Raw genomic sequence first — 24971 nt, 5'->3', positions numbered from 1 at the left:
TGCTACTCCACTGCATCTGCTCTGCCATAGTCATCACCAAAATAAATGGCATGCCTGATGTTTCTGCTGCATGCTACGCTGTTCCAAGTATGTATAACTGAGTGTCCACTTGTTATTTCATAGCACATACAATCTGTAGCATGCACGGGCCATTGCTTCACTTTCATCACAAGCTGTAATCAATACTGCATGATTTTTCTTCTTTGTTATCTTGGAGATTTCCAGGATTTCTGTGTGGATGCTTCCAAAAAATACAAAATCATAGGGATGTTGATTGGGAAAGACCTCGAAGTCATCTGGTCCAAACTCACTGTTGCTAACACCAGACCTCAAAAATCCCAGTCAGGAGTAATGGTTGTTTTAGACATTATTGTTTGTAACAATAAACTTTCATGCTACTGTTTTTTAAATGCTGAATCATGTATACAGCCTTGTGAACAAATGCTAATGCTGAAAAAAATCCTTTTATAGAGAAGTAGGTTTCATTGTCAAATGAAACAATACAAGCATGCATTAAAGTTAAGCAAGATTGCAATGAACATCACTACAAGAGGGAACAGAGTAAGGCAGATACTCTAAGTGCATTTTTTTCAACACTCTATTGCTATAAGCCCGAATTAAAAACAAAGTAATGACCAGAATTAAAATTGCACCCTTCAGTCTAAAGAACTAAAATTCTCTATTGCAGAATATTATTTTTAACAGAATCTATATTATAAGGAGCTGATACTGGAGTTCTTACATTATAAACATTTTTATTGAATGTTTTTTTTTCCAGGAAAATGTGTGTAATATCTGATCATAGGTTTCACATTATTTTTCTATTAGTAAACTGTACTTGTATCATTTGTAACAGTCAGCAGGTCTTAGAGCTATGAGAATTTCACAAAAGACCAAGAAACTCCAAGGAAGAAGTAAAGAACACTTGCAGGCCCAAGGAATGTATGCATGGAGTTTAAATCTTGCACAGGCAGTGTTTGCTCACACCAGTGTTATTTTCCTGCTTTCAGCAACAGCTTCCTAGCAGTAGTTTAGCTGTTAGAGCTGTAGCCTTATTTGCCAGTAGGTGGAGGTACAATTCTCTCTTACTATCTCCTGGAACACTGAAAATAGATTTTTTTGAAGTACCACTTTAATCATCTGAGGGATCACTTTTTGTGCATTTTCATTAACTGCAGTTTAGCCATTTTGGTGATGCTAACCAGAGAACAATTTTCACCCAGTGCTCATAGGATTATGGAGGAAAACAAGTGATTTACAGTTGCTTTTATAAAGACCTAGTTTGTGTATTCCTTGTTTGGCACATTGTTTTAGCTTTTAACAATAAAAGCTGTATTGTTACAAGTCAATTATTAAGATAACATTTTGGATTGTTCTCGTAAACCATAGATAAATTTTACTTTAATGTCAATTTAAGCTATATCTGAGGAATAATTGCACAAATAGGTCAGAAGAAAAATGCAACCAGAAATATGAAAAATAACAAACTATTGGAAATAATGTTGGTGTCTAATAAAAAAGAATATATTTAAATTTGGATAATTACATCTTTTAGCCCTTAACTGTGGCCATGCTTAAAACTGAACTTTACTTATACATAAGCCTAATCGTGACTTTTAAATGGTTAATTTTTTTCCCTACCAAAAAAAGAATGCTAGTCGATGTCTTTTGGTATCTATGATTAAAAATCACAAGTGATATACTAAAATAATCTTCTCATGAAATCTAATAATGGTTTGACAAAGATCAAAGATTAATGAATTATAAAAAATATTCATATTTTTCTTTAAATTGCTAAACTATTTCTAAATGCAAAGATTTTGCACCCTATAATTCTGTTATGATGCATTTTATTTCCCCTTATCCCAAGTCCTCTCAAAACCAAGAAAAAAATCCTCTTCTACAAACCCATACCTGTTTCCTGCTGCACTGCCTGCTACTCGGAGAGCCACTGTGATAGCTGCATTTCTAAATAGTTTCTATTTTTCCCATTCATAAGAAATATTTTTTTTTCTTCCCTGCATTTGTAACACTGAAGCTTCAAAATGCTTTGAATATTCCAGAACTGCTACTTTAAAGCTTGGTCATCATAGCACTTACCTACACAGGCCATAGACAGATCAACTTCATCCTTTTTACCTGAAATACAATGACATGATGTTATCAGTAGTGCTGGTTACAGAACTATAACGAGTAATTTTACCTCTCTCAGTTATTTATATAAAATAGCATATTCTAATTGATCTCACAGATTTTTAATGCATGGGGCCAAAAGAAGTAAGATATATCCCGTGGGAGCCCAGACTGCTGCTTGTTTCATTGTTGCTGTGCCTTACATACCAAGCTGTGTTCCTTTTCCTTTTCATGATCCTTAGCTTTGTTTTACCTTTTTCTTTCTTTGCTGATCTTTTTGAACCTTTCGAGGTGATCTTGCTGGATTTGACACTTTCTGACATTTTTTCAGATTTCTCTAGAGAAAGATACATATCATCAATAATTTTAAATAGACAAGAGAATGCACCACGTATGAGTGAAAATTTGGTCCATGACTTTATGTGGATTATCATTATAGTAGTGTATTTATATGCAGCTAAAAGTATGTTTCATAGTTTTAAATCATAAGTTGTATTTTCATATCATGTGTAATAGATAGAAAAGCTTATTTTGTCCAGGGTGTTTAAAAGTGAACTGATTGTCCAAAATAGTGACATGTTACATAAGGATAGAGGTTTCCCTTACTGAAAGCTAAGGATCCGAGATGAAATGGGAAGAACATGGGTGAAAATTCAACAGTTATAAATGTTTGTTCCAATGTCTGTAAGTGTAAATCATTGCTCAGCTGCACAAACCATTTCTATTTCTAGTTTATTTTTCAGTGTAGCTCTGCGGAGGACAAACTCAGGAAGAAGGTGTATGCCCAATTAAATGTAGCAACCATAGAGCAGGAGATTACATTGTATAGAAGGCTACTCCTGTTTCATTTGCCCTCCTTCATCCCAATATCTGGAGAAAGGATTAGAACAGTAGTGCAGGAAAGACTCAGTTCGGTGGCAAGAAGAAATGCAGTTCAGCCTGCCCGCTGCTCAGGCTGGACAGCACCATCATGTGGGAGGTGCTCACGTAGCAGCTGATGGAACAACTGAATCAGGATGGCCCAAAAATTTTCTTAAAAGTGTTAAAGTCGTTTGATGTTAATATTGAAGAACCAGAGGCATTCAGATGGGATGAGGAAAATGGGGCTTTCACTTTATTTGTGTCCTCCCTCTTCCATGTTCGCACCTTTTAAGGCTGTAAACTGACTGGGAGAGGAACCATTTTTAAGTGTCTACAGAGCACCTACAGTATTTGAGTGCTATTACAATTTTACCAGTGACAAGACGAAAGTAGATGCAGACAGGACAGAAAGAGATGGCACCTTCAAGAATGCTGGCATGACATAACTATTTATGATGATCTCTTACAGGAGCTACAGCCTATCTGCCTGTGCACATGAACAGAACATTTACTGTTAAGATGCTTAAGGTGAAAAGGTGAGTTCATAAAATAAATGTTCTATCTTGAGGGTTTCCTTATGAACAGCCTAAAAATAGTGAGTGCTAAAACAAACATGCTGTGGCCTGTGCATTTGCAATTTCAGAGGCATACCCAGACTGAGAAACAGTGTTTCACTGTTTTGTAATACAGTTCTCAAATACTCCAGAAGCAAGCCATATAATCTTCATATAAGCTTCTGATCTAAATTTCAGTATGGAGATGGCCACTGATGGCAAGATATAGGTCATGGATTATAGCCTGATGGAAGAGCCAAGATTTGGGATACATGTTGGCCTCCCATGAACTCAAGATAAATTTTAGTGTTGGCTTTAATGTGAGCAGGGTCTGACACTTTTATAACAGTAATGCATTTTCTTTTTCACTCCAATCAAAGTAGAAAAATAAACTCTATAAATCCTCAGACTTTTCTGTATCATACTGGATCTTGCAGATCACAGGTGGCAAGGCTGCACCCATGGTATGTTAATGTATTTCTCTCTTGTTTGATCTCTCTTGATTATGGCATATGCAGTCCCCTTCATTAACCTGTCTGAAGAATGGTAGCAATTTAATCCTCTGCTTCTTCCAAAAAGCAATGATGATACCAGTGCAAAGAAAACTAATGTTTCAGAACTCTGAAACTTTTGTTGTGCATGGGATGATGTTTTTAACTCCCTACCCCCAATTCATATATAATGAATCTAAGGAGGAAGTTGGGAATTTTTTCTGCTCTCATTCTCAGAGTCTTTTTTGTCAAATACAGGAGTAGAAACACGGTTAACATAGTGTAGCAGTCAACATATTTTCATATATATATATGTATTTTTTATATTTTTTCATATACATATATAAAATCTTTCAAAGGAGCTTATACAATATACTTAGCTTATAGTTCTGAAACACTTAGGCCTACCTCACTGGGAGTGCATATGAATTCAGATGTTCAAAAGAGACAAATCTTTCCTTATTTAAAAAGGAAAGCTGTTCAAAGCTGTTTCTTATCTATCTTCTTGTATACTTTACATATAAAATTGAGACCCATTTTGTGAATGGGTTCTGTGACTTTTTCTAATTTGAAACTAACTTCTATGCCTCTGTATAAGAGACAGCCCTCTAGGGCAGGAGGTGAGGGTAGCTGTTGTAGAAATTAGTTGAAGGACAATATGAACCATCTCATATATATTCCAGTCACAATGTGACTTACTTCACCATTTCATAATTATGCAGTGCAACAAAACTAGTTTGGAAATTCTGAGTGAGTTCCTCTGAGTATCCTAAACTCTAAGTCACATGAATGGAGGAAACACTGAGAAAGCTGACATAAGACACATCCTATATTTAGTAAAATAACTCACAAATAAAAACATCCCTTTTCTTCAACTGATTTCAAGTATAATTGACCTATAAAAACAGACTCTTGAAAATGGTGTCCCAGTAATCAGTTCCTCCTTCACTGAAAGGATGAGGTGTAGAGGTAGGTGCAGCACTACAGAGAGAAGGGCTCTGGTGGTGCAGCTGGTGTCAGTGCCTGGTGCATGCATTTACATTTGTTAATACAAAAAGTGCCCCAGTTTAAGGCTGCAGGTGAATAGAGAGTCAGGACTGTTCGTGCTTCCCTCTGGGATGCACAGGACCTCCCAGCTGGAAAGCAGATAGAAAATTACAAACTCCTTATCTTCCTTTACAATGTCCTCAATACAGTATCACCCTGCCCCTCTGTCATCCTGTGGCCATATGATTGTCAGTGGTCAGGAAAGTGCAGGGAAGGCCTGCAGAGAAAGCCAAGGCAGAGTTTCCAGAAACTTCTCTGGAAGCATACCCAGGCCCACAGCCACTTACAAAGCCTATATGCAATATTGGCTTTTACACAGGAATATGGCAACCTCCAGGTGCTCCCTTCAGGAAACACACACTGAGAACTTTCAAATATGTACTGAGGAGCAGCCTTTTGTATCTCACCTCTTCCAAAAAATTATAAAAGAACAAAAGTCCCAAAATGTAAGTTAAAAGCTACTATTTTCAGTAGTTACCTCTTAGTTCAGGGGTTTGCTTTTTTTTACTAAAGTTTTTATATAAAATACTAAATCCTATCAAGAAAGCCACGAGAAAAACCTTCTATATTAGTGGGCTGTCTGAAAATGTAACCAAAACTATTAACTTTTTAATCTATGGTTAGTTCCTATTCTCTTAGGTATATTTCTATACTGCTCATTTAAAAAGGACTGGTCAAGGCACACACAAATGTATTGTGCCTTTACATTATGTTTATAAAAATTCATGATTCTGTGATTGAGAAGAGGTTGGAAACAACATTTAAATTAACATAATTTGAAAATTTTAAGAGTGCAAAATCTATATAAAATTATAGCTTTTGAAAATAAATTGTCATAAATATTGCCATGTATTTTATTTTTAAAAAGTAAATAATATTTAGATTTCATTAATTATGTTCAGTCTATTTTTTTCACCAGTTTTTCAGTGGAACACAGTGTTACATCATGTAATTGCTAAAACCTGGGTAAATATTTGACAACTTTGTTTGACATTTTATAGCCTAGTTTGTTTACAGATGGCACTAATATTTTGAACATTAGGCTTAAGAGAAAAAATAAGATCAGAGTGTTCTCCTAACATTTTAATGTACTGAAACATTTACAGCTATGAACAAATACATGAAGTTGCTAGGTACTGCAAAAGGCAAAAACTAATTAGTTATCAGTTCTACAAAAGATGCCACCTGATTTGAGGACATAGAATGACTCATTAGTTGCCTAATTGAATGATTTAAGGTAAAGTTTGTGTGCATTACTATTTTAGGACTGTAATTTACTATAATTTGGAATGATTGAAGATTTGGATGCATGTCCATTTCACAAAAGCATTGCAAGGAAAGGATCAAAACCATGTGCTAATTGCTTTATTTGTTGTCTCACTAGCAAGCTAAAAACCACATTTCTGTTGGTAAACGTTTAGAAACTTGTTAAAAATACCATCTTGAAAATTATTCTCTCCAGAAATTCACATGCAAAATTGTCTTTAATTAAATTTATTCTATTTTGCTCTAGACAAAGAGCAAATAATACAAAATTATTAAAAATTATTAATAATCCTTGTGCATATTTGGACACAACTTGAATGTATAAGTAGGGAGTAAAGCTGAAGTTTTGGTAACTGCCAAATCATTTCAGCATATAAATAGTTCCATTTGAATCTACCTGGTTTCACACTTGCAACTTTTTATTAAATCAGGTTTACTTTAACCTGATGTTGATTTTGTTATTTGGTAGAAACCAGTAGGTATAGTTACAGTATCTGGGATGGTAAGTTCAATATGTGTAAATTTAAATTAATAAGAAAGCCATAAAAGAACAAAATGGAAAACTTCGTTAGAATGTTGGTTAATACTGTATTCTGATTCTCTCTTCTACTCAAAGAGAAGCAGATTAAAATTGGAAAAGGTATAACAAGGATGATTGAAGACATAGAACATATTTTGTACTAGGAATAAACAAGGATTATTTTTAGCCTGAAAATTATATAAGTCAGTGAAATCACAAGAGACACAGAGAAAGTGACCAGGAGATGCTGATTCATGGTCCTAACATGAGGTCGAGCTGGCATCACATGAGCTTAGGGATGTGGAACAAACAACTGGGAACAAACAACAGGACTGCAGAAGTTTCATTGCACAACAAGTTTGTGACTTATGGAATATACTGCCTGTGGACAGGACAGCTGCCAGAAGCACACCATTTCAGAATGTAAACTGACAAGATGAAAAACTGAAGGCTACTAAAAATAATGGTAGTACATCTGGCTACAGAAATTAAACCAGAAAAAAAAAAAAAAAAAAAAAAAAGGGCGCTAAGAGTGGAAATAGGGCTTTACTATTATCTTGCCCGGACGGAACTTCTGGTATGAACCACTACAGCTGGTCTAGGTTATTAAAATAGAGTAACGATGTGGTTGGTACTTAAAAAGTTACCAAGTAAGATATAGAAGTTGTCATAACATGGAGCCAAACAGTAACATATGTTGCATTGTCATGACTTCTGAAACAGAAAGGCTATATTGTAAAATTTTACAATAGATAAGGCTTCTTTAAGCAGAGGTAAGAAAAATAATCATCTGGTCTTCGAAATGTGAGAGCTGGGGGACTGGAACAAGATCCCGTGTGGAGACGGGGGCTGGGGGTGTGGATTTGCGGGGGTTTGCAGCAGCCCGGGGGGTGCGGCGGGGCTGGGCCGTGTTTGCAGCCCCGGGCTCGTCCCCGGCCCCCCAGCCTTGGGCACAGCCCCTCAGGGGCACCGAGGAGGGCGCTGCCTCGGGCCCGCTGCCAGTGCCGCGGGAAGAGGCGGCTCGGCCGCACGGGGCAGTCCCGGGCTCCGTGCCCTGCCGGCCACTGCCCGTGTGCCCTCGGGTCGGGCACTGTGACTGCTTCCGCAGCGCTGCCGGGTCCCCTTCGTGCCCTTTGTCCCCTACCTGCGCGATTGCGGCTCCGGCCCGGCGCGTCCCCGGCGGCGCGCCGTTGTCACGGCGACGGGGCCAGCCGTGATTGACGGCTCGGACAGGCAATCAGCGCCTTGCTCTGCAAACCCGCCCCCGCGGCGGCCGCTTGCAGGGACGCGCCAGACGCGAACTACTCGTCCCAGCATGCTGTGCGCCGGAGAGGCGCCACCGGCGGCACTCTGGGGCGCGGTGCATGATGGGGTCTGTAGGCGACAGGCGGCGGCAGTCCCCTCTGCGACCAGGCCACCCGCTCCCCACAGCCCATCGCCTCGGTGTTTGCCGGGCAGTGCTGAGGCCGTGCTGGATTGAGGCGATTCGATGCGGTTTGCTAATATGAAGATTTGTAATCTGTATCTTTTGTATTTCGGATGCATAAAAATAATTTAGTTTGCCTTAATGCAATGTAAAACACAGGAGCTTTTCTCTTCGTGTGGAGCACCCAGGGCTGGTCCTTGGTGCCACTCCGAGGTCCATCCCTTCTTATGGTAAGCAGGAGGGTTCTTCCTGTCTTCCGTGTCAAGCCAGGAAGTTCCCTTTCTCGAAATGCCTGCTACTCTCCTTGCTTTCGTCTTGGCCTTATTTTACCTTCTCTTTTTATAGCAGTGTTCAGGATGGTATTTGCAGCACGAATTAGGCAGCTGAAGACTGTGCACAGTTATAACCCGAGGTTTATCCTCCTGTCAGGCAGCAATGCCAAAGGGATCATTTCTGCAGTGCAGTGGAACTGCACAGACCCAAGGCAGGAGCCCGTTCTCTTTGAAGTTCAGTTAATAACTTTAATAGCTTAATTATGTATAAGTGGAAAGACCTAAGCATATCCGCTGTACCACTAGCTGCCCTTCATAACTACAGTCTTGTCACCTGAAAGGGATTTTTGGGGCTTTTTGTTGTTTGTTTTGTTTGGGGGTTGTTTTGTTTTGTTTGGGGGTTGTTTTTGACGGGTGCGTCACAGCTATTTATAACATAAATATTACTTCCCCTGGTGGAGAAGCCTAGGTCAATAAATCTGGAGCTGGCATTCCCATCCTCTAGGAAGTGTATTACAGTGGAGAGCCGCCCGTCACGTGCGGCAGGCGGGAGATGAGCAGCGCAAGGTGTCAGAGGCCGCGCGTGCCGGTGTGCACGGCACGGCACGGCACAGCCCCGCATAGCTGAGCCTAGCCTAGCCGAGCCTAGCCTAGCCTGGCACGGCACGGCACGGCACGGCACGGCACGGCACGGCACGGCACGGCACGGCACGGCACGGCACGGCACGGCACGGCCGGCACAGCTCAGCCCGGGGGCCGGGGCGGGCTGGCAGGGGCCGCGGCTCTCCCGCCCAGCCAAGCGGAGCCAGGAGGGCGCGGGGGCGGCTGCGGGCACCGGGCTGAGGGCACCGGGCTGAGGGCACCGCGCTCCCACGGCCGCCCCCGCGGCGGCAGCAGCCCCCGGGGGCCGGGCAGCGGCAGGAGCGGCGCGGCAGGAGCGGGCACGGGTGGCAGGTACACCGGAGCCTTTAGCAGCGGGGACGGGGAGGGGTACACCTCGGCCCCCAGCCTGCTCCTTCGGGGTGCCGCAGGAAAGGGGCGCCGGGCCCGGGAGGGGCAGCGGCTGCCGCGCTCCGGCCCGGCCGGGGGTGGCGATGCGGGTGCGGGCGGCTCCCGCGTCGGCCCCTGTGCCATCCGCAGGGCTGCGGTACCCGCGGCTGTTGGGAATCCTGCAGCGGCTGCCGAGGGGCAGGCGGCTGAGGGAAGGGCCCGGCCCGGCCCGGCCCGCAGTGACCGCCCCGGCTGTGACAGCCCCGGCTGCACAGACCCCAGCCCGGGCTGTGGGGGAACACGGGGCTGCGCACCCGCGAACGGCGTCTCAAGCCCACCGCCGTGAGGGCCAGAACTGCGTTTGGGTTTTTGTTTGTTTTGTTTTGTTCATGTTGTTTTTAAGTCCAGCACAGATATTGACAGGGCTATTGCAGTGGCAGAGTAGGGCTTAATTTTAGAAATGCCGGATCAGCTGTGAGAAAGATGAGTGGAAACCACAGCACACTGTACTCTATCCTGCAGGACAATGGAGGTCTGATAAAACAGGAGCTGAACTTTTTTCGGCCTCTTTTTGGGCTTGTTCTTAGTGTTACACTGCTGACTCAAAACATTTCTTGCTTTCCCTGACAATAGGGGAAATTGAAGGTCTCGAATCATATCTGAAACAGAATGTTGTTCTGCTGTGTGCAGGGGCTGCTGGAGGAGACTGAATGTGACTGGACATCAGTAAAAATCAATCTTGATGATGATTTTTTGAGTTATACGCAAAACTATTCTTATGGGAATCAAAATAAACTGTCTAATAAGGCACACCTTTATTCACAGCCTAGGCTGTCTTTAATCTGAAATAAATATTCCTGGCGAGTTCTTAAATATTTTATAAAGATTTATAAAATGTTTGAGGGTCAGTGAATTTAGTAACAGATCAAAATGTAAATATGCTGAATACTAAGCAGAGTAATGTCTCAAAACATGTTTATGAAGTTTTCATCTAATCTTTTCCCCTCATACTGAGCTCAAATGTGAGCCTCTTTGGCTAATCATGATTCAACTACCTCTTGGTCTTTTTGTTTGGTTCATCATCACTGGTGATTTGCATTGGATCTTTAATGGCAAAAGAAAAAGACGTAATCCTGCCAAATGACAAGTTAATGCTCTCAGGTAATTTATCTGAATTGCAATTTGTCATGCTTCATCTCCGTTTCCAAGAGTAGCCATGCTAATAGCAATGTATAAGAAAGCTGCTGCCTCTCTTTGAAATTCCATTTCTTTCAGAGACTGGACATAGGCTTGTAGGTGTGGGGGAAATTACTAGCTACAGCAGTAGATAATTTTTCCAGAAGAGTGAATGCTCATGAGAGACTTTTGGTGTTCTTGAGTCAGGATGTCTTGCATATATGCTGTTGTTGTCAAGTGAGAAAGGAAGAAGTTTTCAGGAAGTGACATTGTAATTCCTAATGGACAAAAACTCCACTGTTAAATAAGTGTCCTGGCAGCCTAGCTGCAAATTTAAGGATTTGCCCAAATTTTTCTTGGAGTTCTGCAGAATGTGTGCAATAATATGAGAAAGGTCTGAAATTCGGGGTAATAGACAAGTGCCTCTCACAGAAGATAAACGTCTTTGGAATTCAAGTTTTTAGTGCAGACTGATATACTGTATTGATGCTTGCATGTTTTTTAACTGACAAAGATTGGGTTTTTTTTCAGAAATGGAAAATCCTGAAGTGACTGTGAGCAGCTGCAATGTGCATGATGATGAAAACCTTTGCAGCTACAAACGACACTCATCAGTATCACAGGAGGGGCTTTTGGAAGACCAGCTTAGAAGGAAGTTGAAATTTTTCTTCATGAACCCATGCGAGAAATTTTGGGCCCGGGGCAGAAAGCCTTGGAAACTTGGGATTCAGTTACTCAAAATAGTAATGGTTACAGTTCAGGTGAGTACCTATGGAAGCAGGGACTCAGCCTGTGACAAGTCAAATGAATGCAGGTGACATGGTATTCACGGTGTGGTGCAGAGAAAGGGAAAGGATAAATTGCAAAATTATCTTATTTGCATATATGTAGCTTAGATCTCATGTGGCATAATTTTCTCCTAAAACTGTGGTCTGAAAAAAATAGCCTTCCTGGAGTACAGATGAAAGGAACCATGTTTAAGGGCTCAACTTGACTTTTTACTTTACTTTTTTTATCTTTGCCATTTTCCCCCCAAAGGAAGGCATCCCTACACATCTGTTACCCCGATGTTTGTTGTGTTTGAAGGAAGGAGAAGTCGTTTCTGTTTCAATATCACAGTGATGAGAACTGAAATTGGTGACTTTTTCACGAAGTTCTCTTATATCTTGCATATGGCATACAAACTCTTGCATTGAAAAAAAACCTCAGAAATTCTTTCTCACTCTTTCTCTCACCCAGCGTTGCACCAGTCTTCATGTAACACATTCATCTGCTGCTCAAAATACAGTTGTTTGTCTCAAAGTTGTGTGGCTAAGGCAGAAGGAAGTTTTCATAAAACCTTTCTAAGGCCTCAGATGATCCTTCAGATATACTCACATATGATTTCCCTTTATTGTCATCCCGGTGCTATGACAATACATCTATAGAAAAGAATGTTTTCTTTCCATTTGCATGAATGATGGCACAAACTGCAGAAATAAGAGTTCTCCAGCTGTGCATCTGGCAGCACGCTGTGTCTCTTACTACTTCGTTTTTACATGTGTCATCATTCTCTGATTGCCATCTCTCCCATTTTGCAACTAAAAGTAAAGTTTGATGATGGAAGAATCCAAATAGGAAAAAGAGTAATGCTGATTTTGTGTTTTCAGAGAAAATCTGCCTGTAGGTAGTTCAGTCTGAGCAGTGCTGGTTTGCTGGTGTATTCCTGTGTGCTGAGCATGCTGAGCTTGCATACAGAGCATTTCAGTATCTCTGTAATTGAGTTACCCTTATCAAAACCTGCATATCCAGTTTGCACCATGGCCATAAAACTAATCTGTAGACTACTGATTCAGACTTATCTCTGATGAGTTTCTTCACAATACATCTGACACTAGATTTGAAACAATAGTCAAGAGAATTGTGAGCTCCCAGAAATACATCATGTATTTCTAGAAACCTTTTCCAGTCTGGATAGTAGCTCCCAGAGTTTTGTGCTCGCTTTTCATAAACGGGTGCAATATACCTTTTTTACCAGCTTCAGGTGTTATCTTGTTACAAGCACAGCTTTGGTGAGTTATTCTCAAAGTGCTTTTCACTGAAACTTGATTGAGAGATGTTTGTTTTCCTGAGCTGTCCTCAATTTCCCTTTTGTGCACTGGAATAAGGACTTCGAAGTGGGGTCTTGTTAAGTCCTGTCCTGCCTGCCTTTTTGGCTGAGGAACGATGATATTCCCCCCGGGCTAGTCAATTGACGCCAGGCCGAACTAACAAAGCGTGTGTAACAGTATACAGGGAGCTGAACTCGAGATGGTGTCGTTTCCTTTGTAAAAATGCCCGTCCTTAGCCAAGAAGCTGTAAATGTCTTAAAGGCACATTTGTGAAACCCGCTGTTTCCTTAAAGTCAAACTTTCATTTGACCAGCTGTGCAATGGAGCAGCCTGCATGTAATTGCCATGTGTCTACTAGTGAGACAAAAGACTGGCTATTCGTAAAACAGGGTTCACATGTTAATCCAGAAGCTAACTTTGTCTTTGAACAGGAAATATAAATGTCTTTTTCAGCTGGTGGTTTTCGGATTGAGCAATCAAATGGTGGTTGCCTTCAAAGAAGAGAACACTATTGCATTCAAACATCTTTTCTTGAAAGGGTATATGGACAGAATGGATGATACCTATGCCGTGTACACACAAACAGATGTCTATGACCAGATATTCTTTGCAATAAACCAGGTAGGGATTGTTGCTGCAATATGTACAATATATATGATCTTTGCCTGGGTAGCTTTTTTTAAATTGAACTTCTGTGTCAATTGCTTAAGACTGAAGCATCAACTTCTTAAGTTTTTCTGTAATTGCTGGAGCACTGTAGTGTGGCAACATCCTTAAAGTTAATCAGTGTACTAGTTCTACACTCCTTGGACCTGAGCCAGAATTCTTTGCAAGTAACAAATTAGGCTTTCTAGTAAGGATTGCAAAGAGAAAAACATAATAAGCCAAGAGGTATTGAGATCCAAATCCTGTACTTAGTGCTTTTGTCAAATACCTTAAAATATTTGAGGACTCAGCTGTGGTGTGGTTTAGGTTTCACAGCTCTTTAGGTGACCTTTTAAATAAAAGAGATGGGTTATAACTGATCCAAACACTTCTGTGTTTGCTTTGTTTTTTGTTTTTTTTCTTCAGAGACTAACAGTTTTACTGGCATTTGAGTTGATTTGTTTGTTCTGAACTTTAGTACCTCCAGCTGCCCAACATCTCTGTTGGAAATCACGCTTATGAGAAGAAGGGAGCAGAAGAGACACCTCTGGCTGTTTGTCAGCAGTTCTACAAGCGAGGAATCATCTGTCCTGGAAATGACACGTTTGATATAGACCCAGAGATTGTGACTGGTGATGAACCTAATCTATTTTATCAGTTCTTTGGGAGGACGGGACCTACATTTTTGATAAATTCCTTAAAAAACTTTATAGTACGGTATAGTCTTATCACATGATCTGTATTGAGCTTAGTACCAGCCAAAACTGGTAAGAAAAGTTCTGTGTAACTAGCCTCTAGCCCTCAGCTCCAATGTCTGATGCCACAAAGAAGTGAGGAACCTTTAGCACTGATGGCCATCTAATACAAGTATTGGGGATAATTTTCAGGAGCGTTCCCTGTGAATTAATGATGAATAACTTGGCTGGTGTTCAGGGAAGCCAGTGTATTTGTCAGTTGGCTTCTCACATGACTCCTCACTCAAGTGTGCTATCTTGTCTGGTGTAGCCAACAGCTCATAACAGCCTCGGGAGTGGGACAGGCAGATTACAGTTAAAGAACCTGATAATCCATGAGATATTGTTGTGAGTCCTTATCCATTCCAGACTGCTTGTACATTGAGCCAACGACTTCATTAGACAACACAACAATGGGAAAGCACAATTTGAATTTCACTCTGGATTTCCCCAGGTGAGGAGGAATGAGCACCTCCTGTGTTGGGGTTTTGGTGCATTTTCCCTGTGCAAGGCTAACCTGGAGCTCTGTTTCAGACTGGTGGCAGTGCAGCTCATGTTCAATCTGAAGGCAATCAACCTCCAGACCGTTCGTCACCACGAGCTCCCCGACTGCTACGATTTCACTCTGCGGGTATGTGGAAGCCTGCCACGTGTCTCTCTGTTCAAAACCAGAAAATGATTTGCTGGTTTACTGCACACAGTCAGCACTGGTATTTTCTGAAGAGTGTTGAGTATCACTGGGTCAGTGGTGCCTGGATTACTCTGTTATGGCTTGGTGTACCATGTAAATAACCAGCAGCTGTCACTGTGGGAGGTTAAGCTTTGAATGCTCCTGATGTGGTCCTGAAGTACTTGCTTGGCTTACAGCCACTTGTGCTCTAATCCATCTGAAGTATAATCGAAGTGTAAATCTCTTCTCTTTAGAGAGATGCTTCTGGGAAAGGTTGTTTTCAGATCATAGAGGAATAAGAATGTAGTTTAAAAGAATTTCACCTAGTAACTAGTTGAACAAACAATTTGTGGCAAATACGTGGTTAAAGAGATTTGTCTTTCATTTTGACAGCATTTATTTGAAGATACTGGAATTAGTTTAAGCTTAGAAAAGTTTTGTAACCTCTTCCCTAGGAGAATCATTCTGCATCATTATGCAGGCTTAGCAATACAGTGGGATACATATGTAATTGTTTAACTTTATAAAGACATGAGCTTTTTTTTGTTTTTGGTTTTAATACAGATTGTGTTTGATAATAAAGCACACAGCGGAAGAATTAAAATAAGTCTAGACAATGACATAGCAATCAGGGAATGTAAAGACTGGCACGTTTCTGGATCGAGTAAGTGACATAAATATGTTCAAATTTTCATGCTGAAATTTTGTCCACTAGCACAATGTTTGTTAACCATTTTCTTTATGAAAAAGTGAGGCACCATTAACATACAATTTCTAGTATGCACTCTACATCTGATTTTCTAAGAAACTGTTGTTCTTCAACCTCTGATCTGAAAACCTGAGAATCCTGCCACACTGTTACTTTCTGTAGCAATTCTTAAGGCTTGCACCATTGATAATGTCAAACCAAAATGTTTCCATACCTCGTTGTACATCCTTCTATCTTATGCTACTGGACTTAATGCTGCGAATTTCTTAAGGCAAAGTTGTAAACTGTTCTAGCACCAAGCTACAGGACACATGATAGTGGTGAAAAGTTGAAGCTGATTTATTCTTATTTCAGGACTTAGCACCAGGAAAGATAAGGAAGCACTGTTGCTAAGGCTTGCTGGAATGGCTAGAAAGACTTCTTATTGTTGCTTAAATGCAATTTGCTGCGTATTTGGCTATAACTGAGGTGCACAGGATGGTTAAATTTCTTATATAGTGACTCACAAGAATGAGCCACATTTTTTGGCAGATATTTGGCCTGCACAAAACATAATCTTTTGTCATTAGCAAAAATAATCTCTTTGATAGTTGGAAGCTTTCCAGGAGTTTTAGATTCCACTTTGCAACAGGATAAACTAGGTCCTACTTTCTACTTTGCCATTTTTGCTATGCCTTTGTTAGGGAATGAAGGTAGTGAAAAAGGATAACTGGTGTTTTTCTGAAGATCCAGACTGGAATTAATTACGGGGGACTGAAGGAAGTGCATGGCGGAGCTCAGCGCTGGTGCTCAGTCGGCGGCTGCCGTGCCAGCAGTGCCCAGCGGGCGGCGCTGCCGGCGCCGATCCCGCCCGCCCGTCCCGCGGTCCGCGCCGGGGCCCGAGTGCGCCCCCAGCACCTCCAAACCATCTCCCGGAGTACCTCTCCTATGCTCTGAAATCCAGGGAAAGGTAGACAGCTGATGGCTGCAGCTGCACAATAACAACTCCTTGCTGTTCTGCCCTACATGGCAAAACCAACTTAAATGGCAGCAGAGTATCAAGGAAGTACTGGGTGGGCTTTTTCTGAGCAGCGCAGTTCGTGAAGTCAACCAGAATTTCAGCAGCCCGTTTTGTAGAATTGATGCATGTTCTTGCAAACTTAGCATTTATTAGTTTGATTTTTTTTTCCTCATCCTTTTAGCATTAAAATCTAATCCTTCTTCTGTCTCACCTATTTTCAGCTGTATGGTAGATAAAAAAACAAATAAAAATATTCAGTGCAATGTTTAACATAAGATGATCAAGAATGTGAATTTTAGTAACATAAGAGATGGAGAACTCATGTCTAACTCAATGTTGATCTTGACTAGCTGAGCAATAGTACAAGTTATCTGTATTGCCCTAGAACAGAAAAACTGATTGTCAAGTACTGGTCTGAAAGAGAAGGTACATGTTATCAAATTCCTAGGATTTAAAAAAAAAATTCTGAGCAGCTCTATGACTCCAAAGGCCATTCCAGTCCCTGTAAAATGATTAACTCTCACCTATAATCCTGCAGGTCTGTAAGAAGCACTCACATTCTGGTATATTTTTGATGTGGTATTAACCCTCCTAAATTTACTGAAGTGGTATCTGTAGTGCAGATATACTTGTGTCTCTCATAAAATACGTCAGATAAACTTCGGTGGAAGAAAATGCTAAGATTTTTCTTAATTTGGTTATATAAATGTAGTTAACATCCAAACTAGATTTTTACTTCAATGACAGTCATTAAGAATAAATGGACTATAAACATGTACATTTTTGTTCTTGCAGTACAGAAGAACACTCATTACATGATGATCTTTGATGCTTTTGTCATATTGACTTGTCTGACTTCATTGATCCTTTGCACACGATCAGTGATTAAAGGAATTTGGCTCCAAAGGGTGGGTATAGCTCCTTCTTTGGAAAGCCTTGCCTTGTGTATGTCTTACTAACTGTTTTCTTTCCTCCTTTCCCCTAGGAATTTGTAAGCTTTTTCCTATATTATTATAAGAAAGAAGTATCTTTCAGTGATCAAATGGAATTTGTCAACGGATGGTACATCCTGATTATAGTTAGCGATGTCCTGACTATTGTTGGATCAACTCTAAAGATGGAGATACAAGCTAAGGTAGGCTTTTCACACTGTCAGATGAAAGCAAAACTGTTTCTGTCTAACCTAGGTTTAAATTTCTTAGAGAACTTCAGGCTGGCTGTACTTGCTTCTGAGTGGTATGACATTTTAAAACTATCTCTTCTCCTCCAAAATTGCAACTCATGCCTGTTGTTTCTAGTAGCAAGATTTAAAAACTCTAAGTATCACTATTATAGTGCTGAATTATCTTTGTTCCCTATGACTCTGAGAAATAAAATGTAGTTCATCTCTGAAGGTTTATCTGTTGACTTCCTCCTTTCCTCACCTATATTTTGTCATTTGATGATTTTCTTCATGTTTAGCATTTAACCATTTAACTTTTGGAACTCTGTTTACAAGTGTTTAGCAGAGTCTCTCCCCTTAAATATCACTTTGCTGCTTTCTCAGCTTCTGTTTTCCAGCATGTACATAACAGTCAGCCACAGCAGGTTCTGGGCTTTCACTTGCTAAAATAAACTTGTTATGGATAAAACTCAAAACTTGTAAAACATTGTGTTTTACATAATTAGGCAAGAAAAATTATTATAATATGCTATCCAGAAGCACTCTGTTATGTAGATAATACTGTTCTTCACAAAATCTGTAGCACACTTTGAAGTGTGACATTGGAACATAGTGGACTTTGGACAGTAGTGATGAGAGGATGGGTCTGAAATCTGTCTGCTGACAACTTGACTATCACAAACACCCTGTACAAATTGTCCTGTCTCACCATAGGACATATAAACTCACTGAGAGTAGAAAGAAGCTGTGAGGAAGTTGCCTAAGATAAGAGATAGCTCCATCCTGCTTTGGGAGAAGCAAAGAAGAGAACAAGATTGGAATAAGATCTTGCATTTGGGATTCCTTTATCTTATATTATAAATCTATCAGTTTCTATATGTAAGAGTATTTTACTAAAACTCCTCTCTACAGGTACATTTTGCTACATTTTGCAAGCCTTATGGAACATAATAACAAGATCTTGCTGCATGTTACTGTATGAAAGTGCTTGAATAACAAGTTCACGTTAAAGTAGCCTAAATTTGTTTCTTGTCAAGCTCTAAACTAATTATGCTGATAGGAAAGATTAGCCAATATCCATTGCCAATATCTATTATTTATGTTTTATTCTTAGGAGAATAGAAACAGAAATGAATGAAAACTTCTTTTCAAATGAGCTGTCACGATCCATGTCAGAGTAGAGCTGCAGTTCAGGATCAGAGTACATGCTAATTTGGATGAAGACAGGCCAGTATCTATAGGTGAAAAAAACAGACAAGTGCCAATAGATATAAGTTCTAGATAGAATTCATTAGAAACTAAGTAGTCTTCTCCTTGATAGCTTTATATAGCTCATAGTTCCCAATTACATAACAACTCCTGAGTATTTATCTGAGCAATGCTGACAAGTCACGCTAATTTTTACAGAGCTTTTCCTTCAGACTGGAAGAAGTTTCTTTGTTCTATGTCATGTTTACACTGTTCATTGAGATGCAGTGCAGAGGTTCCTTAGATGCTCTGAGGAATCTGTCAATGCAGATTCCAGAAGCAGTTGCTGCAAGTCTGGAAGCAGCATAAAAATGTTTGCAGTGCCACTGCAGATCTTGGTAAGCTAGGTACAGAGGAAATGTCTCTGCAGTGCACCTGCTCTCTTGGCCTTGCAAATGCAGCTCATCTTGTTTGAATCTGTTTTACAAACAGACATTTGTAAAGGCACTGCAAAGAAATGAGTTGCACTTGAAAGTGCCCCTGCTCTTTTGTGGGACCTATCTCTAATGTACATTGAGTCAAACTAATTTCTAATTGGGAGAGTTTGCCAAAGGAAAAATGTTCCTTAACAAATCTTTGTAGTAATGGGAGTCACAATTAAGAACCTGCCAGTTGTTGCAATAACGAATTTTTTCCTTTCTTATTTTTTTGCTTCTTCTCTTGCTTTTTTTCAGAGTCTGACAAGTTATGATGTCTGCAGCATACTCTTAGGAATATCCACCATGCTTGTGTGGCTTGGAGTCATTCGCTACCTAGGTTTCTTTCAGAAGTATAATGTAAGGATCTCCTGGGATCTTCATGTTGTTGGTATTTATTCTGTTTGTTGCTATAAGAGGACTGGAAGAAGTATCTGGTTGAATTCTAACTGTTTGCATTGCTTTGTACAGCTTCTCATCCTAACACTGCGAGCAGCATTACCCAATGTAATGAGGTTCTGCTGTTGTGCTGCTATGATCTACCTGGGCTATTGTTTCTGTGGATGGATTGTACTGGGACCATACCATGTGAAGGTAGTGCTCTGACCACAAAAAAAGACAACTTGAATAACAGAGTGAGAGATTGCTACTGTTGTTTTCTAGTTCTCCATGTCAAGGCTTCCCTTAATGTAAAAATAGTACGTCTTCAACATGATGCTGCTCTGTTTGAGGAGTCTGATTTTCATGACTCAATCAGACTTTCCTCAAGTTATGAAAGCTCTAAGTCAGAAGTGGAAGCTGCTGTGACTCCCAATCACATGCTGATATTTTAGGAAATAATTTCCAGTCTGCAGAACACTGGTATCAGACTAAAACTTTGGAGACATTATGCTTATGCCTCTTAAAAGAAAATTTGCTTATCTGAATGGAATGCACATGTATGTAGGAGGCAACAAACTTTGCTTGTTCCTCAGATGTTTTACTGTTTGCACCTTGTCATCCCCTGGGTGTAGGAAGAGATCTGAGGTAGCCAGTCATCAGTAGTCTATGTTCTTCATGTTATGTACAGTTTCTGTGTCCAAATAAAGCAGTGATATGTCCTTGTCTTCTTCCCTCCTGTCTAGTTTCGTACTCTGAACATGGTTTCTGAATGCCTTTTTTCACTGATCAATGGAGATGACATGTTTGCCACCTTTGCAGAAATGCAGCAGAAAAGTTACTTGGTTTGGTTGTTCAGTAGGATATACCTCTACTCCTTCATAAGTCTGTTCATCTATATGGTGCTGAGTCTCTTCATTGCACTCATTACAGATACGTATGAAACAGTCAAGGTAAGCATAGTGTTCATTTGGAGTAACCGTGCAAGATTGGTGCTGTCAAAACTCTCATCTCCCTCAATACTGTAACTTGCAGTGCATGCCAATCTAAAGAATAAATATAATGACTACTTTTGAGAGTGCAAAGTGATGACAGGAGGGTTTTTAATCCCTCTCTACTTAGTTTTTCTTTAAAAGTCTCTCTGTCTTTCTGCTCCAATGTAAGCTAAATATCTACTAAAAAGCAGTATTTTCACATTAGATCCCATGAATCTTCTAATTTCACACTCAAAAGTGGTCTGGGGAGAATTTGGGTTATTGTAGGTTTTAGCCTTGTTAGAGGTTTAACTAAGTATCAATTTTTAGCACTACCAACAAGATGGCTTTCCCGAGACAGAACTTCAGAGATTTATATCACAGTGCAAAGACTCGCCAAACTCTGGGAGGTACAGGCTAGAGGACGAAAGTTCTGCATCTCTCTTCTGTTGTTGTAATGGTATGTATCTATATTAAAACTATTAATTATTAAATTATTACTTAATATACCTATTGAGGTATATTTAAAAGCATCATGCTAAAAATGTCCCTGGTACAATGTTTATGAAAAGTACTTAAATTTTGGGGGAAGTTGTGTGTATGGGGGAAACCCACACAAAAATCCAAAATTATTTCTAATGAACAGAGCACTTCAGCAAAATGTCTGCAACCAACAAATTTCTTAGAAGATGTGAGGGAAGTTCCAAATTAAGGATCACTTAAAGTGTGAAAAATTATACAGAAAATAAGATAATAGTTACAGAAACTTGGGAACCCCATATGTGCAATGTGTAAGCATTAACATTTCCTGTACTCACTGCAACAGGCAGGACTTAGAGAACTCACTCAGTGGTCTCTTATCCACTTTTTAATCATACCTTGTGTGGGTAACAGGCCTGAAACTTGGGGAGAAAATCAGCTTGTCAAGGTTTTAAGACAGCATGCAGTTTAAGATACTATCACAGCACTTGGAAAACATTGCCTAACTTCCATTATGGAGAGAAAACGCTTCAGTTATTTGAAGTTGTGTTTCTTCAGGAGTACTGATTGCAGGATATGTGGTTTATATTTAACCTGGCTGGCAGCAAGTCTGAGTCTTCCTTGCTGAAGAGCCTTTTTGGTGGGGAACTGAAAAATATTTGCCCCTTGATTAAAAAGACGAAAGGTGCAACTCCTTGGTGTTGGGCTTTTCTGGTGGGCTGTATTGTTATACGCCTGATAGAACATATCTATGAGAAGGAAGAGATGGGAACATATTTTGGAGCAGTGAGATGACAGAGCCTGCTGTGAGCCAGCCCCTGTTCTGACCGAGTGTCTTACTGGAGATAAAAGTGTGGGATGAAGCAGAGCAGGGCATCTTGCTCCTGAGTAAAGGGCATGGACACATCAATATTTCCTTTTCTGCACACACCTCTCAGTTTAACCAGACAAGAAATCCAGCATAAGATGGGACAGGGTGGGGATGTAATAATTTTCCTACTGACTGTGCAGTGGGGACCAGGCATCTAGGAGAGCAGTCTCATGTTCAGAATGTTTTCTGGTGGTTCGTAGCAGTTTCTTGTCAATGAATGTCAAATTATTAATAGTTCAGTTGCATTTTAAGGCTCCTTGGACAGTGAAACTATTATTTTGATGCATGTACTTGACAGCTTCCCCCTCCTCTCTTGTACAGGTTGTATGTAGTGAACATATTTAATGGATTGTGGGAGCGTGTCATGGAGGCTTTAAAGCAGCACACATTGCAAGAACTGGACAATGGAGCTGGTGGAAAACCTTATCTCTGAAGACTTTATTTGCTTTTCTCAAAAAACAGTGTAAGCCCATGGCAGAAGTTTATGCTAAACTTACAGACTTTTTGATTAGACATTCACTGCTAGTTCAGGGGGCTTGGGGTTGGTTTTTATTTGTTTTATTCTATTTGTTTCCTCAGTTAAATTGTGCTAGAATGAAAAGGGCATAAAAACTTGTCTGTGTTCAGAGACTTGGCTAGATCATAAGAGTAGAATATAAATGTAATAACTTTCAACTGTAAGTAGAACTCGTGTTGGACAACTTCAGCTTTGAACACCAGCCTAGCCCTCAGTGCTGCAGGCATTATCTGTCTATGGCTGACCTGTTACTGAATTAATGAAAGCTCACTAGAGCCCTCAGCATTTTTGGTTTATTTGCACTCACAGTAAAAAGAGATACTATGAAATTTGGTGTAATTTGTTTCTGGAGTCATTACAGTGAGTTGATACACCAAGCCACTCAAATACCGCTGAAAGCATAAAATAAATATTTCTTTAAACACAAGTACCACTGGATGTAAGTGGCAATCTATTCTCAGAGAGGCTGGGATATACCAGGCTGAACTGAAGTTGAGGGATGAGCTGAATGGAGAAATGTTCTCATGTATCAAGCACTGGGCAGGGTCAGTTACAGTCTTCAGCTTAACAGTGTTTGGATCTTACGTTTTTAAAGGAAAAATCAGACAAAAACCCTTTCAAAACACCTATTTTTTAAAAATTTGAAATCTTCCTCTGGCATACAAGTCTGTAAAACTGAAGTTATAACTAAGTTAAAGACACAGGAGATGTCTCTGAGAGTCTTATCTCTCTCCACACTTCAGAAACTGGATGTTTCCTAGCAACTGAATAACCTGCTACTGTCAGTGGCTGGCTGAAACATTGGCTCTTATAAAAGTTCTGTTTTGACAACTTAGTTTATATTCTTTGTTGATTGTGATACTATTTAATGGATGCCTTATTTTCTATAGTCTATTCACTCTAGGAGCAGAATAGAAGACTAAAGGGAAGTGTGTTTTAGAGAACTTGCATTTCTGAGCAACATTGCTGTAGCTGTGTGTGACAATGTATAATGAATGCTGCAGAGGACACTAAATATGTTCTGTCTGAATGTCTACACATTGTAAATGTGCTACAATAAACACAGCTGCAGTAAGTATTGGGTGTGTCAGTATTCATCTTAAGAGTAAATATGTTGCCAGATTAATATAGGAACTTTGTTTTTTAATAGTGCTATGCAATTTCTGGCATGAAATGGAATGTGGAGTGTGTGAACTTGGATTTCCTGTAGTCATGGGCCCAGGTGAGGACCTGTTTCCAGCTGATGTTTAACAGCATTTCACAATTTGCCATAGAAACAAATATTCAAGTATTTAACTTTATACAGAAAACACTCCAAATTCAGTGAAGGCAAACCAAATGCAAGGCATAGGCAGATTATTCACAGTATCTTGCCTCAAAAAGCAAATATTAAGTGACCATGTTTTCTCTTGACACAATTATCCTTATGGACCTTTGACAACGCACAAAATATAATGTGCACATCACTATTGTATACAGTAATTTATGTAAGGAATTCTGGTAAGGGTGGCAAGCACTTTAAGGTCAATGAAATGCAGAAGGCAGACTTACATGGCTTTTTCATACAAAGTCAAGAGAAAGCTAAGATTAATAAATCACTTAAAATACGGGTACATTTTGTAAACAGCTGTGGAATACTTTGTTTGCCAATACAGTTATAAGGCAAGAAGTTGTCTGATTTCATTTAGAAATGGAGAAGAACATGTGTTTTGTCACCGTTAACATTAAATTGGCAGCAAGTTTCAACAAAATTTACAGAGCTCTAAAGTGTCAAATTCTTACAGAGTTTTACAGTAGCAGAGAGAAAGCATGTATGCAGTATGAGCATAAGGCGTGGAAAGCTACAACGGGTGACCACAAAGCAGGAAAAGATTCTGTATATAGATTCTTTCTATTCCTAATACAAGAGGTGAAGTCTTCCACTGAACATTGGTTTCTATTGCCTGAAATGAAGCAGTGAAATCCCTGGTAGAGTTTTTAAGTGATGACCTGTGCCTGTGCTACAGCTAAAAAGTCAATCAACTGAGATGCAGAAATTATTTGGAAAACCACGGTCTGTGTTACTTCTGCTGGGTTCCTCAGCTTTTAATTTAGCATTGCTGGGAGTTGTGTGGCTTTTGGGGAGGAATGAGTTGATGAACTACAAGTTGCCTTCAGACAAGTAACGGGCAGGGCAGACTGTGAAGCCAGAGGGGAAGGCTATCTAAAAGAAGGAGAAGGATGTTTAAAGCAAAGGATACGATGGGGTGAGGGGAAAAGAAGGGACAACTGCTTATAAATCTAGCAGGGCAGCAATTGTGTGTTTCTGGCTATGGGTGCAGGCTGTTACACTGGGAAAGAA

The 24971-nt window shown here is 40.1% G+C and overlaps 2 protein-coding genes across 21 annotated transcripts in view; one reads left to right on the top strand and one right to left on the bottom strand.

Moving 5' to 3' along the window:
- Window positions 1–8170, bottom strand: part of DNAI3 (dynein axonemal intermediate chain 3) — a 28054-nt gene extending 19884 nt beyond the window's left edge. For 14 of the 17 annotated variants that reach the window (XR_015805397.1, XR_015805398.1, XM_088169906.1 and 11 more), the window contains exons 1-3: window positions 8017–8170; window positions 2387–2470; window positions 2101–2139 (exon numbers count right to left, since the gene is read on the bottom strand). Coding sequence is in view for 15 of the 17 variants with exons in the window: in XM_088169906.1 (XP_088026032.1) it covers window positions 2101–2139; window positions 2387–2456 (109 nt within the window). In the remaining 2 variants the exon portion in view is untranslated. The remainder of the gene's footprint in view (window positions 1–2100; window positions 2140–2386; window positions 2471–8016) is intronic. The other 3 variants (XM_088169910.1, XM_088169912.1, XM_088169911.1) reach the window with 2 other exon arrangements.
- Window positions 8171–8269: 99 nt separating this feature from the next.
- LOC106857553 (mucolipin TRP cation channel 3) lies at window positions 8270–23708 on the top strand. Of its 4 annotated transcripts, none has more exons than XR_015805400.1 (14): window positions 8270–8528; window positions 11268–11497; window positions 13280–13447; window positions 13950–14103; window positions 14575–14659; window positions 14740–14836; window positions 15440–15539; window positions 17380–17492; window positions 17570–17719; window positions 19669–19801; window positions 19882–20004; window positions 20535–20741; window positions 21093–21222; window positions 22435–23708. XR_015805400.1 is itself a non-coding variant. In XM_014883725.2 (14 exons), the coding sequence occupies exons 2-14, from the start codon at window positions 11270–11272 to the stop codon at window positions 22443–22445; spliced, it is 1668 nt and encodes a 555-aa protein (XP_014739211.1). In that variant the 5' UTR covers window positions 8277–8528; window positions 11268–11269; the 3' UTR covers window positions 22446–23708. The 4 variants fall into 4 exon arrangements, 2 of the variants coding, with proteins under 2 accessions (XP_014739211.1, XP_014739236.1); XM_014883725.2 differs by having other exon boundaries at window positions 8277–8528; window positions 19669–19770; XM_014883750.2 differs by lacking the exon at window positions 8270–8528 and adding an exon at window positions 9387–9524 and having other exon boundaries at window positions 19669–19770.
- The last annotated feature ends 1263 nt before the right edge of the window (window positions 23709–24971 follow it).

This window comes from Sturnus vulgaris, chromosome 9 (assembly GCF_052056855.1).
Source record: "Sturnus vulgaris isolate bStuVul1 chromosome 9, bStuVul1.hap1, whole genome shotgun sequence".
NCBI lineage: Eukaryota > Metazoa > Chordata > Aves > Passeriformes > Sturnidae > Sturnus > Sturnus vulgaris.
This window is presented reverse-complemented; position numbering and strand designations above follow the sequence as displayed.